The sequence below is a fragment of the Lissotriton helveticus genome, chromosome 12 (assembly GCF_964261635.1).
Source record: "Lissotriton helveticus chromosome 12, aLisHel1.1, whole genome shotgun sequence".
Taxonomy (NCBI): Eukaryota; Metazoa; Chordata; class Amphibia; order Caudata; family Salamandridae; genus Lissotriton; species Lissotriton helveticus.
The window spans coordinates 139,234,223-139,248,780 of record NC_136073.1 but is presented as its reverse complement, the minus strand read 5'-3'; the positions used below and the strand labels follow the sequence as shown (position 1 = coordinate 139,248,780).

Sequence of the window (14,558 nt, the reverse complement as noted above, 5' to 3'; positions counted from 1 at the left end):
AGTGTTTTCGATTCCTGAACACTTGTTCCCGGGCCCGTGGTGGAATGATAGCGATGTGTGTGCCATCAATTGAGCCCACAACGTGAGGTATGTGGCCCAGTGCATAGAAATCAGCTTTGACAGCTGCCAACTCTTCCGGCCGTGGGAAATGTATGTAGTCATTCTTGTACAGCATCATAGCTGTTAAGACATCCCGAAGAACCGTGCTGAACATGGCCTGTGACATCCCCCCGGCATGTCCAACTGTGTACTGAAATGTGCCAGTAGCGAAGAAATGTAGTACCGCCATGACCTTTGCAGTGGGTGTAATCGACCCAGGATACGTCCTACGTGGCTGCAGATGAGGAGACAATTGAGCCACAAGCTCCAGCAACCGATGTCGATCCAGCCGGAATTTCCGAATCACCTCCTCGTCAACCATATCCTCCAGCACAGTGTATGGCCGATGCACATTTGGAGCCCTCCTGTGTGGGAGAGAGATGTAACTTAGGTCAACTTACAAACGACGCATACGTGTACAACTCCATCACATGTGAACCTTACTGACAAAACTTCAGTCTTCACCCTAATGTTTAGTAGCCACATCACAGACACACATGCAACTGCATGCACACAAACGATAATTATACACACGCCATGTCATCAAGCACAAATGGCAACACCAATAATGATGTGCATACGGTAATTACATGCATGGTGACACAACGTACAAAACACATACACGGAATGCATGTGTACCACCACCACTGTAGTCACCTCGCCAGAACAAGACACTGACAACAGATGCATAATTTGGCCACACAGCCGTGATGTACTGTGTAGTTGTGAAGATGTAAGAACGTCTGTAGGGTCACACCCGACGTCAACACGTACAAATGCACATCTGTTGCCCATTGTGTGCCGACCGATGGGCATTGTATGGACACACATGCTATATTGTATGATATATGACCTTTCCCTATCACGCTCACATCCCTCATGACGCAACTGCACACAACACATCACGGTGCAGCGTCTGACTAACATAATTGGCGCCGCCATGGCGGTGCTCAACTTCCGCTACTTCCCAAGGGCCATACGCGGCCAGCGTCCCTCTTCCCATTGGCTGCATGTGCAGGGACCGTCACGGGCACACATCGGCAACCGCACGTGCAAGCCTCAGGCACGGATGCTTCAGTTGCAACAATGTTCTATCACTGGCGCCTCCATGGCGGTGCACGTACTCAGCGGGGGAGGTGCAGGCCTATACACCCTGTAGATGTACTCAATGGACATGCCAGTTCATGACCCCCCTTACAGTCACCTTGCATCATCCACCGTACACCGGCCGGAGCGGCCGGGCCTAGGACGGCCGTGCCCGGCCATGAACACAACCGCCGTGCCCGGCCATGTACACAACCGCCGTGCCCGGCCATGAACACAACCGCCGTGCCCGGCCATGTACACAACCGCCGTGCCCGGCCATGTGGTTGTGTTCATGGCCGGGCACGGCGGTTGTGTTCATGGCCGGGCACGTCGGTTGTGTACATGACCGGGCACGGCGGTTGTGTTCATGGCCGGGCACGGCGGTTGTGTACATGGCCGGGCACGGCGGTTGTGTACATGGCCGGGCACGGCGGTTGTGTTCATGGCCGGGCACGGCGGTTGTGTACATGGCCGGGCACGGCGGTTGTGTTCATGGCCGGGCACGGCGGTTGTGTACATGGCCGGGCACGGCGGTTGTGTATCTGGGTCTATGGCTCACGTGTCAGTTAGAAGATCTGTGGCTGTGTTGCACACTCCTGTTTCTGGTGCTGGCAGTCTGTCTGGGTCAGTGGCTCACGTGTCAGTGACTACATCTGTGGCTGTGTCTCACACTCCTGTTGCTGGTGCTGCCAGTGTGTCTGGGTCCGTGGCCCATGTGTGTGTCACTCGGGCTGTGGCTGTGTCTCACACTCCTGATGCTGGTGCTGCCAGTGTGTCTGGGTCCGTGGCCCATGTGTGTGTCACTCGGGCTGTGGCTGTGTCTCACACTCCTGTTGCTGGTGCTGCCAGTGTGTCTGGGTCCGTGGGCCATGTGTGTGTCACTCGGGCTGTGGCTGTGTCTCACACTCCTGTAGCTGGTGCTGCCAGTGTGTCTGGGTCCGTGGGCCATGTGTGTGTCACTCGGGCTGTGGCTGTGTCTCACACTCCTGTAGCTGGTGCTGCCAGTGTGTCTGGGTCCGTGGCCCATGTGTGTGTCACTCGGGCTGTGGCTGTGTCTCACACTCCTGTTGCTGGTGCTGCCAGTGTGTCCGAGGCAGGTAGTTCACGCAGTCCCCCTGATTCTGTGATGTGAGGTGCTGAACACTTCACTCAAATGTTATTTCACATGGTGTGTCCATTGAGAACTGCGTGGCACTCTTGTGGTTCCTGTGACGGGTTGGTAGGGACACGTACTTGTGCAGCCTATGATGTACCTGCTCTGTACTGCACAATGCCCTGTTGATGCTCTGATACTGCATTCTGCCCTCTCGTTTACTGCCAATGATGTACCTGCTCTGTACTGCACAATGCCCTGTTGATGCTCTGATACTGCATTCTGCACTCTCATGTGCTGCCTCTGATCAACCTGTTCTGTGCAATGGACTGTTGATGCACTTAGCCCCTCTCACGTGCTGCCTCTGATGGACCTGTTCTGTGCAATGGACTGTTGATGCACTTTGCCCCTCTCACGTGCTGCCTCTGATGGACCTGTTCTGTGCAATGGACTGTTGATGCACTTAGCCCCTCTCACGTGCTGCCTCTGATGGACCTGTTCTGTGCAATGGACTGTTGATGCACTTTGCCCCTCTCACGTGCTGCCTCTGATGGACCTGTTCTGTGCAATGGACTGTTGATGCACTTTGCCCCTCTCACGTGCTGCCTTTGATGGACCTGTTCTGTGCAATGGACTGTTGATGCACTTAGCCCCTCTCACGTGCTGCCTCTGATGTACCTGCTCTGTACTCTACAATGCCCTGTTGATGCTCTGATACTGCATTCTGCCCTCTCGTTTACTGCCAATGATGTACCTGCTCTGTACTGCACAATGCCCTGTTGATGCTCTGATACTGCATACTGCCCTCTCGTTACCTGCCTATGATGTACCTGCTCTGTACTCTACAATGCCCTGTTGATGCTCTGATACTGCATACTGCCCTCTCGTTACCTGCCTATGATGTACCTGCTCTGTACTGCACAATGCCCTGTTGATGCTCTGATACTGCATTCTGCCCTCTCGTTTACTGCCAATGATGTACCTGCTCTGTACTGCACAATGCCCTGTTGATGCTCTGATACTGCATACTGCCCTCTCGTTTACTGCCAATGATGTACCTGCTCTGTACTGCACAATGCCCTGTTGATGCTCTGATACTGCATACTGCCCTCTCGTTTACTGCCAATGATGTACCTGCTCTGTACTGCACAATGCCCTGTTGATGCTCTGATACTGCATTCCTCCCTCTGATGTGCTGCCTATGATGTTCATCCTCTGGTGCCCACTTTGTCCATGCTCACGCATACACTGTGATTATACCCCTATTTTGTACAATAAAGGTAGTCTATCAAGTCTCGTGGACTGTCGTTGTCATTCATGCTTGCGTACTACAAATGTGTATTCGTATATGCTTCTCATCAGTGGTTTCGGTAACATGACACTCCCCCTCCCTACGTCACGTCCCTTGCTGGTATTCCCCTCCAGACAGCCAATGGTTTGTGCCTTACCTGCGTCGTCGTCCATAGTGGGCCATGACTAGGACGTGGTGGATCGCGAAGAGCATCGGGAAAGCGTGTAGCGCTGGGTCCATGGTGGTGGTCAGCTTGCGGTGGGTATCTCTGCTATGTCACCTATGTTCGCTGTGGGGATTCCGCCGTGTTCAGACAGGTTGTTTTTCCGCTGCGGTTTTATGTGTGTTTTCCGCCATCTTGATTTGGGGGACGGTCTTAGACGTCAGTACGTACGGCGGGGCCTCCGGATGTGTTCCGTCCGCCACGTGGTCGTGTGTAGTTCGGCGGCGGTGCGTGCTTTTCCGTCGCGGACGGAAATTTGACACGTTTTCCTATCCTGATATGGCGGACGGAGTATCCGCGGCAGGCGGACACGGAAAAGGGTTTTTCCGCCTACTCCAGGGCCGCGGTGGCTCTTCCGTCCGCCATCCTAATGAGCCCCTATGTGTGGATGAGTTGTTAATGGATGAATTCATGAGTGGATGAGTAAATGGATGAGTGGGTGGATGGGTGAAGGGTGGATAGAAGGATGGGTGTCTAAGTGAAAGGGGAATGGAGAGTGAAATGGAGGATGGATAGATGGATGAGTGAAAACATGGATGAATTATTGGCAGAATGGATGGGCAAATTTGTGCATGGATGAGTGAAAAGAAGAACCTAAAGATGGATTAGTCAAAGAATGCATACATGAATGAAAGGGAGGATGTAGAGCAGGAAGGATGGATGCGTGGATGGATGTGTGCAATGTTGAATGGGTGAACGGATGAGTGACTGGGTGGATGAATGAGTAAGTGAAAGGATGGCTGGATGGGTGAAAGTGTAAATTGTTGGATGGAGGATTGAATGGATGGATGTGTGGAAGAGTGGATGGATGAGTGGAAGAGTGGATGGATGAGTGAAAGGATAGCTTGGGTGAAAGGGTACATAGTTGGATGGATGAGTGAATGGATTGATGGGTGGAAGAGAGGATGGATTAGTGAAAGGATGTATTTGGTGAACAGATGGATGGATGATGGATGGATGAGTCAAAGAATGTATACATGAGTGAAAGGGAGGGTGGAGAGCAGGAAGAAAGGATGGATGGATAAGTGAAAGGTTGAATGGGTGGACGGATGAGTGACTGGGTGGATGTATTAGTAAGTGAAAGGATGGCTGGATGGGTGAAAGTGTAAATTGTTGGATGGATGAGTGAAAGGATAGCTTGGGTGAAAGTGTAAATGGTTGGATGGATGAGTGGAAGAGTGGATGGAGAGATGGATGAGTGAAATGATCGATGGGAGGATAGATGATGGATATGTTTCCAAATACTAGAGGGAGTAGTAGAGAGTATAAGAGAATAAATCTGATAATTGTTGGTCACTTTACCGGAAGTTACGTAATGTAAAACAGGCGTTGTTTCTAACTGGTAATACGTAGAAGTATTGCATTTGCAATGCAATAAGTTTGATGTTTTGTGAATGAGAATACTATGTACGCATGAGTTGTTTCAATTTTACTTTTATATATATATTTATGTATATATATATATATATATATATAAATATATATATATATATACAATTGTAGATTAATCTCTAATCATGTACTTTATAAACAGTAATGAAAATATGTTACAAATAACAAGTTATAAAGTTTTTAAAAAATTATTAAAGCAAATATAATTTTTAAATTTTTTTTTTGTGAATGTCGCGTATTGTACAATTTTTTAATCTTCAAGGATTTGAATGATGTATCCATTTTGGAATAAGACATTAACTGTTGTTGGCAGGTATTCAATGAGAGCTTCTGCAAAGTCATCAATATCTGCTGTGATGTTGAAGTAGTCCATTAGTACAGAATTATTTATTTCAACCGATTGCAAATGTTCTGCATTTTCAATTTGTACTGTTATAGTACTTAGTTCTTGATTTGCAGTATCCTGTCCATGTATTGTTATAGTCATTTTTTCTTTTGGTGGTTGTATTTTCTGTGAAGGAAAAAGAAAAGTGTTACTTGAGTAATTTTCATAAATACTTATTTTCTTCTTTGAGCTAAATGGAAAAATGATTGTTATATGCAGAGTTAAAACATGATAATAACTGGAGAATGTTATAGAGATAGCATAGATGAGACTAAACATCTTTTACTAAATCTACTGTTTACATATGACCTAACAAAATGTTTTTAAAAAGTAAATATATTTAATAGATGTAGTTGAACAGCTTTTTTTGTTAGAGAGTGCGTATTAGAGTTATTAGAGAGCGTGTAGTAGAGGAGTTGAGTTATTAGTAGAGTGAGTAATAGAGTGATGTGGGGAATTTTGTAAGTTGTAGAGTCGTAGAGGGAGTAGTAGAGTTCTTGAGAGAGTGAGTATTAAAACTGTGAGTTGTAAGTTTGAGTACTTAGTGTGTAGTAAATATTGAGTAGTAAACATGAAAGTAGTGGAGTGAGTTGGAGTGAGTATTACTGAGTATAGTAGTAGGGAGTAGTAGAAGAAGTAGTCTAAATTTATAGTTGTAAATAGTGATTACCAGATAGTTGAGTTATTAGTAGAGTGTGAGTAGAGAGCAGTCTAACCTTAATAGAATAAGTAGTAGAGTTTGACTCATTTTGTGAGTATTATTACTAGAGCTTTGTTAAGTACGTAGTAGAGTACTAGAGGGAGTAGTGTATTGAGTTTTAGAGAGGGAATATTAAAGTGTGAGTAGTACAGTGTGAGCAGTAAAGTGTGAGTATGAAAGTGTGAGTTGTAAAGTGTTTGTAAAGTAAGAGTAGTAAAATGTTAGTAACAAACAGTAAGTAGTAAAGAGTAAGTAGTGGAGTTAGTAGTAGAGTAGTTGAGTATTAGTTAGTATTGTAGTAGTCAGTATTTGAATGAGTAGTTGAGTTGTAGATAGTGAGTAGTAGATAGTAGAGTTATTATTAGAGTGTGTAGACTAGTAGAAACTCTTTAATAGAGTAAGTATTAGAGACTGACTATTAGAGCGAGTTACAAATATTATTTTGTACTTGTACTTACTTGAAATTGTGTATTCCGTGTTGTATTTAATATCTTCTTGCTGTTGAATTCGTGGACATTCAGGTGAGTCATTTTAATGTATGGTCCAATTTCAACTGTAAAGTCTGCCGCATCTCTCCAAAGTGTTATTTTTACAGAGTCTGTTGTATCGTGAACTGTTATTGATTTCAGTTTCGTTTCTTGCCCTGCGATAAAGACAGTTTTTGTTTCTTCTTCCTGTAAGATAAAGAAAAATATTTGTATCCTGTGTTTTTTATTTTTTAGATGGTGTATTGTTAAGAGTATGTTTTTGTAAGTAAATAAAATATGAAATTTAGAAATAGCAGAGTGTGTGTGTCAAACAGTGTGGGTGCGAAAGAGTGTGGTCGCGAAAGAGTGTGAAAGAGTGTGAAAGAGTAAAAGAGTGTGAAAGAGTGAAAGAGTGTGAACGTGTGAAAGAGTGTGAAACAGTGAGACTGTGAAAGAGTGAAAGTGTGAAAGAGTGTGAAAGAGTGTGAAAGTGTGAAATAGTGTGAAAGTGTGAAAGAGTGTGAAAGTGTGAAAGAGTGTGAAAGAGTGTGAACGTGTGAAAGAGTGAAAGAGTGAAAGTGAAAGTGTTAAAGAGTGTGAAAGACAGTGAAAGAGAGTGAAAGAGTGTGAAAGTGTGTGAAAGAGTGTGAAAGAGTGTTAAAGAGAGTGAAAGAGTGTGAAAGAGTGAAAGAGTGTGAATGTGTGAAAGAGTGTGAAACAGTGAGAGTGTGTAAGAGTGAAAGAGTGAAAGTGTGAAAGAGTGTGAAAGTGTGAAACAGTGAGAGTGTGAAAGAGTGAAAGTGTGAAACAGTGAGAGTGTGAAAGTGTGAAACAGTGAAAGTGTGAAAGAGTGTGAAAGAGTGCGAAAGGATGTGAAAAAGTGTGAAAGAGTGAGAAAGAGTGTGAAAGAGTGTGAAAGAGTGTGAAACAGTGTGAAACAGTGTGAAACAGTGAGAGTGTGAAAGAGTGAAAGTGTGAAAGTGTGAAAGAGTGAAAGAGTGTGAACGTGTGAACGTGTGAAAGAGTGTGAAACAGTGAGAGTTTGAAAGAGTGAAAGTGTGAAAGAGTGAGAGTGTGAAAGAGTGTGAAAGAGTGTGAATGTGTGAAAGAGTATGAAAGTGTGAAAGAGTGTGAAAGTGCACAAGAGTGTGAAACAGTGAGAGTGTGAAAGAGTGTTAAAGAGTGAATGAGTGTGAAAGAGTGTGAAAGAGTGTGAAAGAGTGAGAGTGAGAAAGAGTGTGAAAGAGTGTGAAAGAGTGTGAAAGAGTGAAAGAGTGTGAATGTGTGAATGAGTGTGAGAGAGTGTGAATGCGTGTGAAAGAGTGTGAAAGAGTGAGAGTGAGAAAGAGTGTGAAAGAGTGTGAAAGAGTGTGAAAGAGTGTGAAAGAGTGAAAGAGTGTGAATGTGTGAATGAGTGTGAGAGAGTGTGAATGAGTGTGAATGAGTGTGAAAGAGTGTGAAAGAGTGTGAAAGCATGTGAAAGAGTGTGAAAGAGTGTGAAAGAGTGAGAAAGAGTGATAAAGAGTGTGAAAGAGTGTGAAAGAGTCTGAAAGAGTGTGAAAGAGTGTGAAAGAGTGTGAAAGAGTTTGAAAGAGTTTGAAAGAGTAAATGAGTGTGAACGTGTGAAAGAGTGTGTAACAGTGAGAGTGTGAAAGAGTGAGAGTGTGAAAGAGTGAAAGTGTGAAAGAGTGAAAGTGTGAAAGAGTGAGAGTGTGAAAGAGTGAGAGTGTGAAAGAGTGTGAAAGAGCGTGAAAGAGTGATAGAGTGTGAACGTGTAAAAGAGTGTGAAACAGTGAGAGTGTGAAAGAGTGAAAGTGTGAAAGAGTGAGTGTGAAAGAGTGAAAGAGTGTGAAAGAGTGTGAAAGAGTGTGAAAGAGTGTGAAAGAGTGCAAAAGAGTGTGAAAGAGTGCGAAAGAGTGGGAAAGAGTGGGAAAGAGTGCGAAAGAGTGCGAAAGAGTGTGAAAGTGTGTGAAAGAGTGTGAAAGTGTGTGAAAGAGTGTGAAAGTGTGTGAAAGAGTGTGAACGAGTGTGAACGAGTGTGAAAGAGTGTGAACGTGTGAAACAGTGTGAAACAGTGAGAGTGTGAAAGTGTGAAACAGTGAGAGTGTGAAAGAGTGAAAGTGTGAAACAGTGAGAGTGTGAAAGTGTGAAACAGTGAAAGTGTGAAAGAGTGTGAAAGAGTGTGAAAGATTGTGAAAGAGTGTGAAATATTGTGAAAGAGTGTGAAAGAGTGTGAAAGAGTGTGAAAGAGTGTGAAAGAGTGAGAAAGAGTGTGAAATTGTTAAAGAGTGAGTGTGATAGAGTGTGTGTGGGGGAGAAAGAGCGTGTGGTGGCGAAAGAGCGTGCTGGAGCGAAAGAGCATGCAGGAGCGAAAGAGGGTGTGGGACGAAAGAGCGTGTGGGGCGAAAGAGCATGTGGGGGAAAGAGCGTGTGGGGGCCAAAGAGCATGTGGGGGCCAAAGAGCGTGTGGGGGCCAAAGAGCGTGTGAGGGCGAAAGAGCGTGTGGGGCAAAAGAGCGTGTGGGGCGATAGAGCGTGTTGGGGGAAAGAGCGTGTGGGGGGAAAGAGCGTGTGGGGCAAAAGAGCGTGTGGGGTGAAAGAGCGTGTGGGGCGAAAGAGCGTGTGGGGAGAAAGAGCGTGTGGTGCGAATGTGCGTGTGGGGGCCAAAGAGGGTGTGGCGTCGAAAGAGCGTGTGGTGTCGAAAGAGCGTGTGGGGTCGAAATAGCGTGTGGGGGTGAAAGAGCGTGTGGGGGTGAAAGAGCGTGTTGGGGCGAAAGAGCATGTGGGGGCGAAAGAGCGTGTTGGTGCGAAAGAGCGTGTGGGGGCGAAAGAGCGTGTTGGGGAAAGATATTGGGGGGTGAAAGATATTGGGGGTGAAAGAGAGTGGGGCGTGAAAGAGAGTGGTGGGTGTGAAAGAGTGTGGTGTGTGTGAGTGGGTGTGCGCAAGAGTGTTGTGTGTTAACAGTTTTTGTGGACATATGTTTACTTAGTAATGAACGTACCTCCGATATTGTTCCAGATATGCTCATTAAAGTGCGTAAATTCGCTTCTTTTACAGTTTTTATTGGCGAAATTGGTGGAGCAGGCGGTTGCAGTATATATTCTGCCTCTTGCTTAATTTCCATAGGAATAGTTAAGGGTGTTATTCTTGATATCTTAGTTTGCTTTGTTAAAATTACTACATTGTTTTTTGTTAAAAAATTGCGAATTATAATTGCATGTCCTTCTTTTGTTTGTTGGTACAATTCTTCATTATAGCATGTCCCTTTAATTGAAGCACTTTGATCAGCTAAAGCAAGATGATATAATACTTTGCTTTCTTTTTTTGCGTTCTTATAGTTCGTTTTTGTAGAACATTTGACTATGTTAGCTCTGATAGCTTTTTGATACGGTTTGCTTTCTTCCTGTTTTGTCTGCTTAAGTTCTTGTATGGAAATCATCTGAAATGAGAGTAAATGTTAGTACACATTCCGTTTATACATTTTGTCCATTTTGTAATTACCTGGAAGAAAAGCACATGTTAAAGGAATTTATTTTGCATATTAAACTGCTATCCATAATGCTTTGTGATCACTATAATATGATTCTATTATACCATAGTGCATTAAATCTACATTACTATAGATATGATCTAGTGTTGAATTGTAGTTTGTTGTGTATTCTTGTATTTTTTGTTGACATTGAAATTGTTCTATCATATATTCTAATAGTAATGCTGCGTTTAGCGACACTTGTGTTAAATCTATGTTGAAGTCTCCCATGATCACATATTTATAATCTGGATAAAAATTTATTATTGAAGTTAACACTTGTAATAGTGTCTGTAGACGTACATGTGGTGGCTTGTATAGTATAACAAATAAGTAGTCGCAATCATTAAGATGCAGAGTAAAATATAAAATGTCAATTTCGTGTTGTGTTTCATATATTGGCAGTAAGAAAATACTTTTTCTGTAATAAATGGCTATTCCATGTTTTGTTTGCTGATTGTTAAATTTATCAAATATGAGCAGATGATATTGTTGTATCAAGAAATTATTGGTATCTGCTTTTCTAGTTGTGTTTATTTCAGTGAGGCATATAATATCACTATGCATGATATTTGAGTCAGCTTTGATAGCAGTGTAATTTTTTTGCAAGGACCGTATGTTGTGCACAATAATATTACACTGTTGGCTATACTTTTCTAATTGTGGTACTGATATTTCCAATTGCATGTTTGTCCGCAAGCGTGTCATTTCTTCATGTACTTTTGGATGTACAACTATTTTGTCTTGCTGAAAGTTTTTAATATATATGTTCTGTAAAGATTTTGCTCTGCTTAAAGCTACATAATGCAAATGATGTACTTTGCTATTGTTAAAGTGGATGTAAAGGGGTTCAATAGTTGCTCCTTGTGTCCTATGTATAGTACGTGCTGATGATTGTCGCAATGGGAATTGTTTGCGTATAATTGTTATATATTTCTGTGTAAATTGAAAATGCCGTGTTATAGCATGAATTGGTGTCCAATGTGACTTAATGTTACTGTGATATATGTGTCTATTTTCTTGCCTTGTTAATTTGCCAACAGTTTCTTGATCAAAATTAATCCATATTACATGTGGGCAGTTATTAATAGCCTCTACAAATTCCACAATACCTGTTGCACCATTTGTTAATCCATCATTAACATTTATATTGCTAGTTAAATCATATCGTAATTGTAGTCCAATATGTAATATGAATGGCAAGCCCATTGTTTTCGTTGTGTCTGTGGGTAACTGCTAGTATTTTTTTTTTTTACTACTTCACTTAGATCTGCTGCAACTGTATCTATCGCTGTTGCTGTGTAAACTGCGTATTGTGTTATATGTTCCAATAAAACTGCACTATTAATATTATTAACCTCATTGTTAGTCCCCATAATATAAGGAATAGTTTTTATAATGTTTTCAAGGGGTTCTAATTCTCGTGTTTGTATCTGTATTATGTCTTCATTAGTTTGTTTCCCTTCTCTTAATCTGTTTAGTAGTTCAGCAAATGGCAAGTCATTTAGTTGTCTCATTATTTTCGTTAACTCAAATATCTTAAAATGTGTCTGCCATAAATTGGTACTTACTGGCCTGTATGAATGGTTTGGATTTTGAAATATGTATGTGTCAAATACTGGTTTTAATTGGTAAAAATCTCCAATAGCTAAAATGGATATTCCGCCAAAAGGGAGATTAGACATTTTTATTTCTTGTAATCTATTATGTATGAAATTGAATAAATTAGCCCCAACCATTGAAATGTCATCAATGATTAGCAATTTAAGATGCATTAGCTGACTCTGTAATGTACTCCTATTCTCATGAGTTAGCTGTTTATGAGTTAGTGTTTGTGAAACAGGTATTTTAAAGGTACTATGTAGCGTCTTGCCATGAATGTTATGTGCTGCTTTGCCTGTTGGAGCTGTAAGCAATACATATATGTTATCTGGATTTTCCCCTGCTTTTGTATTGTAGTAACGTATTAATGTTTGGTAAAGTGCTGTAATAAGGAAGCTTTTGCCTACTCCTGCTCCGCCTGTACAAAATGTGTAGCAGGGTATTTCTTTTGTTTTCACCCAATGCAAGTGATGATATATAAAGTTAAGTTGTTCTGCTGTAAGATTTTGCATCATGCTGTTATATTGTTCATCTGGCATTATATTATTTGTTAGTGCTTCTTCTATAGTTGTACTTCTAATGCCTAAATCAAATGAGGGGTCATATAATGGCTGTTCATTATCTTGTACTTCAGAGGCTATGTTGTCATCTGTTTCTACATCTATTGGTATAAGGAATGGATCTAATATATCATTTTCATTGCTATTATGTGTTATTGGTTTAATATGCCTATTATACTTATTATGATTATAGTCAACTGTGTCTTTAAGCTGTAGATATCGCTCATAATAATTTGTCTTATTATTAATGATTTTTTTTTCTTCTCGCCATGGGTAATAAAGCATTAACAATTCTCTATAGTAATTTTCAGAATCATTTTTGGGGTTAAATCTGCAGGAGTGAATTACTCTCTGTTTTTTTCTTTGTACATAGTCTTTTTGATCTTGTAAATTAATCTCAAGTTCTTCTTCATCTGAGCTATGAAAGTTATTTTCAGTAAGGAAATTGTCATGCCCTGTTTCTTGTTTTTTATTACATTTCTTCTTTTCATTATATATAGATGCATAGTCCGCTAATGTACATGTTTCTAATGATTCAGGGCGTTTGCTGTACTTTACAATAATATTATCATATTGTATTTTACAAGATGCATCTGGTAACAAATGTATTGTTTCTATGTCTTTTAATAAGTACGTACGCTTTTCTGTAGGACTTGTATTAATAAATACAAAAGATCTTGAACTTTTCCTTAAAGGAATTTGAAGTATAAGATAGGCTGCTTCTTGTGCACTTATTTCTGTACAGTTTAAAAATGTGTTACCTATATGCTTAAGTTGTTCTTTAATACTTGGATTGTGATGTACTTCTTTTGCAGCTTGTGCAATTAATTTGCTCATTCCTCGCTGTGATTTACTAATATATGAAACAACATATACAGCACATGCATATGCATCTAAGATGTATTGGATATCTATATTTGCTTGCCATGCTTGCAAAATAATAGGATTGTAGTTATTAATAAAGCATTCAGCTGGTGCCCTTTTTAGAAAAATCATATTTTTTTGTATAATAGATTGTATACATAAAGTATATTGTTTTACATCTAATTACATTGAATCTAAAAATTGATCAAAAGTATATTTTGGGAAATCTTGGGTGTTCATAGTTAAATGTATTAGTTCAATTTGTTGTAAGAGTTCTTTATCTGTTTTGTCTAGCTCTATTGGTTCAAGTATAAAAGTTTCAGGCATAGGATATCTTGGATAATGATATTTGCATGTTCTTTTATGTTTTATACGGCAGTTTTTTGTATGGCCGTGTCTTTGTAGGGGTATTAACGACTCTATAGCTGGATCTGGGGTTTTTGCACATGTAACATACTGATTTATAAAAGTAGTGACTTCATTGATATCAGAACTTTCATATAGTGGAGCATTTTCTATCCATATTATTGCATGTATATGTGGTGATCCACGTTGTTGGAATTCCACTCTATAAAAGTAATCAATAATTTTGCCAATTGGATTTCTTTCATGCAATTAAATAATTTCCTAACTTGGAAGTCAAAATGCCTTGCACATGTAATGGGATTTTGCTGTATTAATTTGCATTTTGTGGCAAAGAGTATGCATTGCAGTCTTTGCACTGGGCTCTTCATTAAGTTATCTACATTGGGCTTTGTGCACTATGGTGTCTGCATTACGCTCCTTGCATTTTAATCTGTGTGCACCTTGCTCCCAGCACTATGCTCCTGCCTTCTTTTATGGCACCGTCGTGCTTGGACTACTTTGCCTGGTATGTATGCTGCTGTTCGCTTCTTAGAGGTAAGCCATTTTGACTCTGCTTTTAATGATTTTTTTTCCATTCACTTGTTAGGCTTATCTCGTGTCCTGTTGTGCCTGGCTGTTATCTCCATTTACCATCGTACATAGACTGCTTTGTCCAGTATGTATGGTGCTGTTTGCACGGTGCATGAATTGTAATGCAGAGAGCATAATGCAGAGAGCGTAATGCAGAGAGCGTAATGCAGAGAGAGTAATGCAGAGAGAGTAATGCAGAGAGCGTAATGCAGAGAGCGTAATGCAGACTATGTGGCAAAGAGACATTAAATAAAGTAGGTGTCTGTTAATAAAGAATGCAAGTATATAAAAGTGTTTTTCAAAGAGTATTTATTATAATGCATAAGTGTGA

At 41.2% G+C, this 14,558-nt stretch overlaps 1 protein-coding gene across 1 annotated transcript; it reads right to left on the bottom strand.

Annotated features, from left to right (window-relative positions):
- Nucleotides 1-5,420: 5,420 nt before the first annotated feature.
- LOC144799081 (uncharacterized) lies at nucleotides 5,421-10,136 on the bottom strand. Its single transcript, XM_078670267.1, has 3 exons — nucleotides 9,738-10,136; nucleotides 6,728-6,943; nucleotides 5,421-5,695 (listed from the first exon to the last, which is right to left on the bottom strand). Exons 1-3 carry the CDS (start codon nucleotides 9,858-9,860, stop codon nucleotides 5,435-5,437), a joined length of 600 nt encoding a protein of 199 aa, XP_078526393.1. The 5' UTR covers nucleotides 9,861-10,136; the 3' UTR covers nucleotides 5,421-5,434.
- Nucleotides 10,137-14,558: the final 4,422 nt, after the last annotated feature.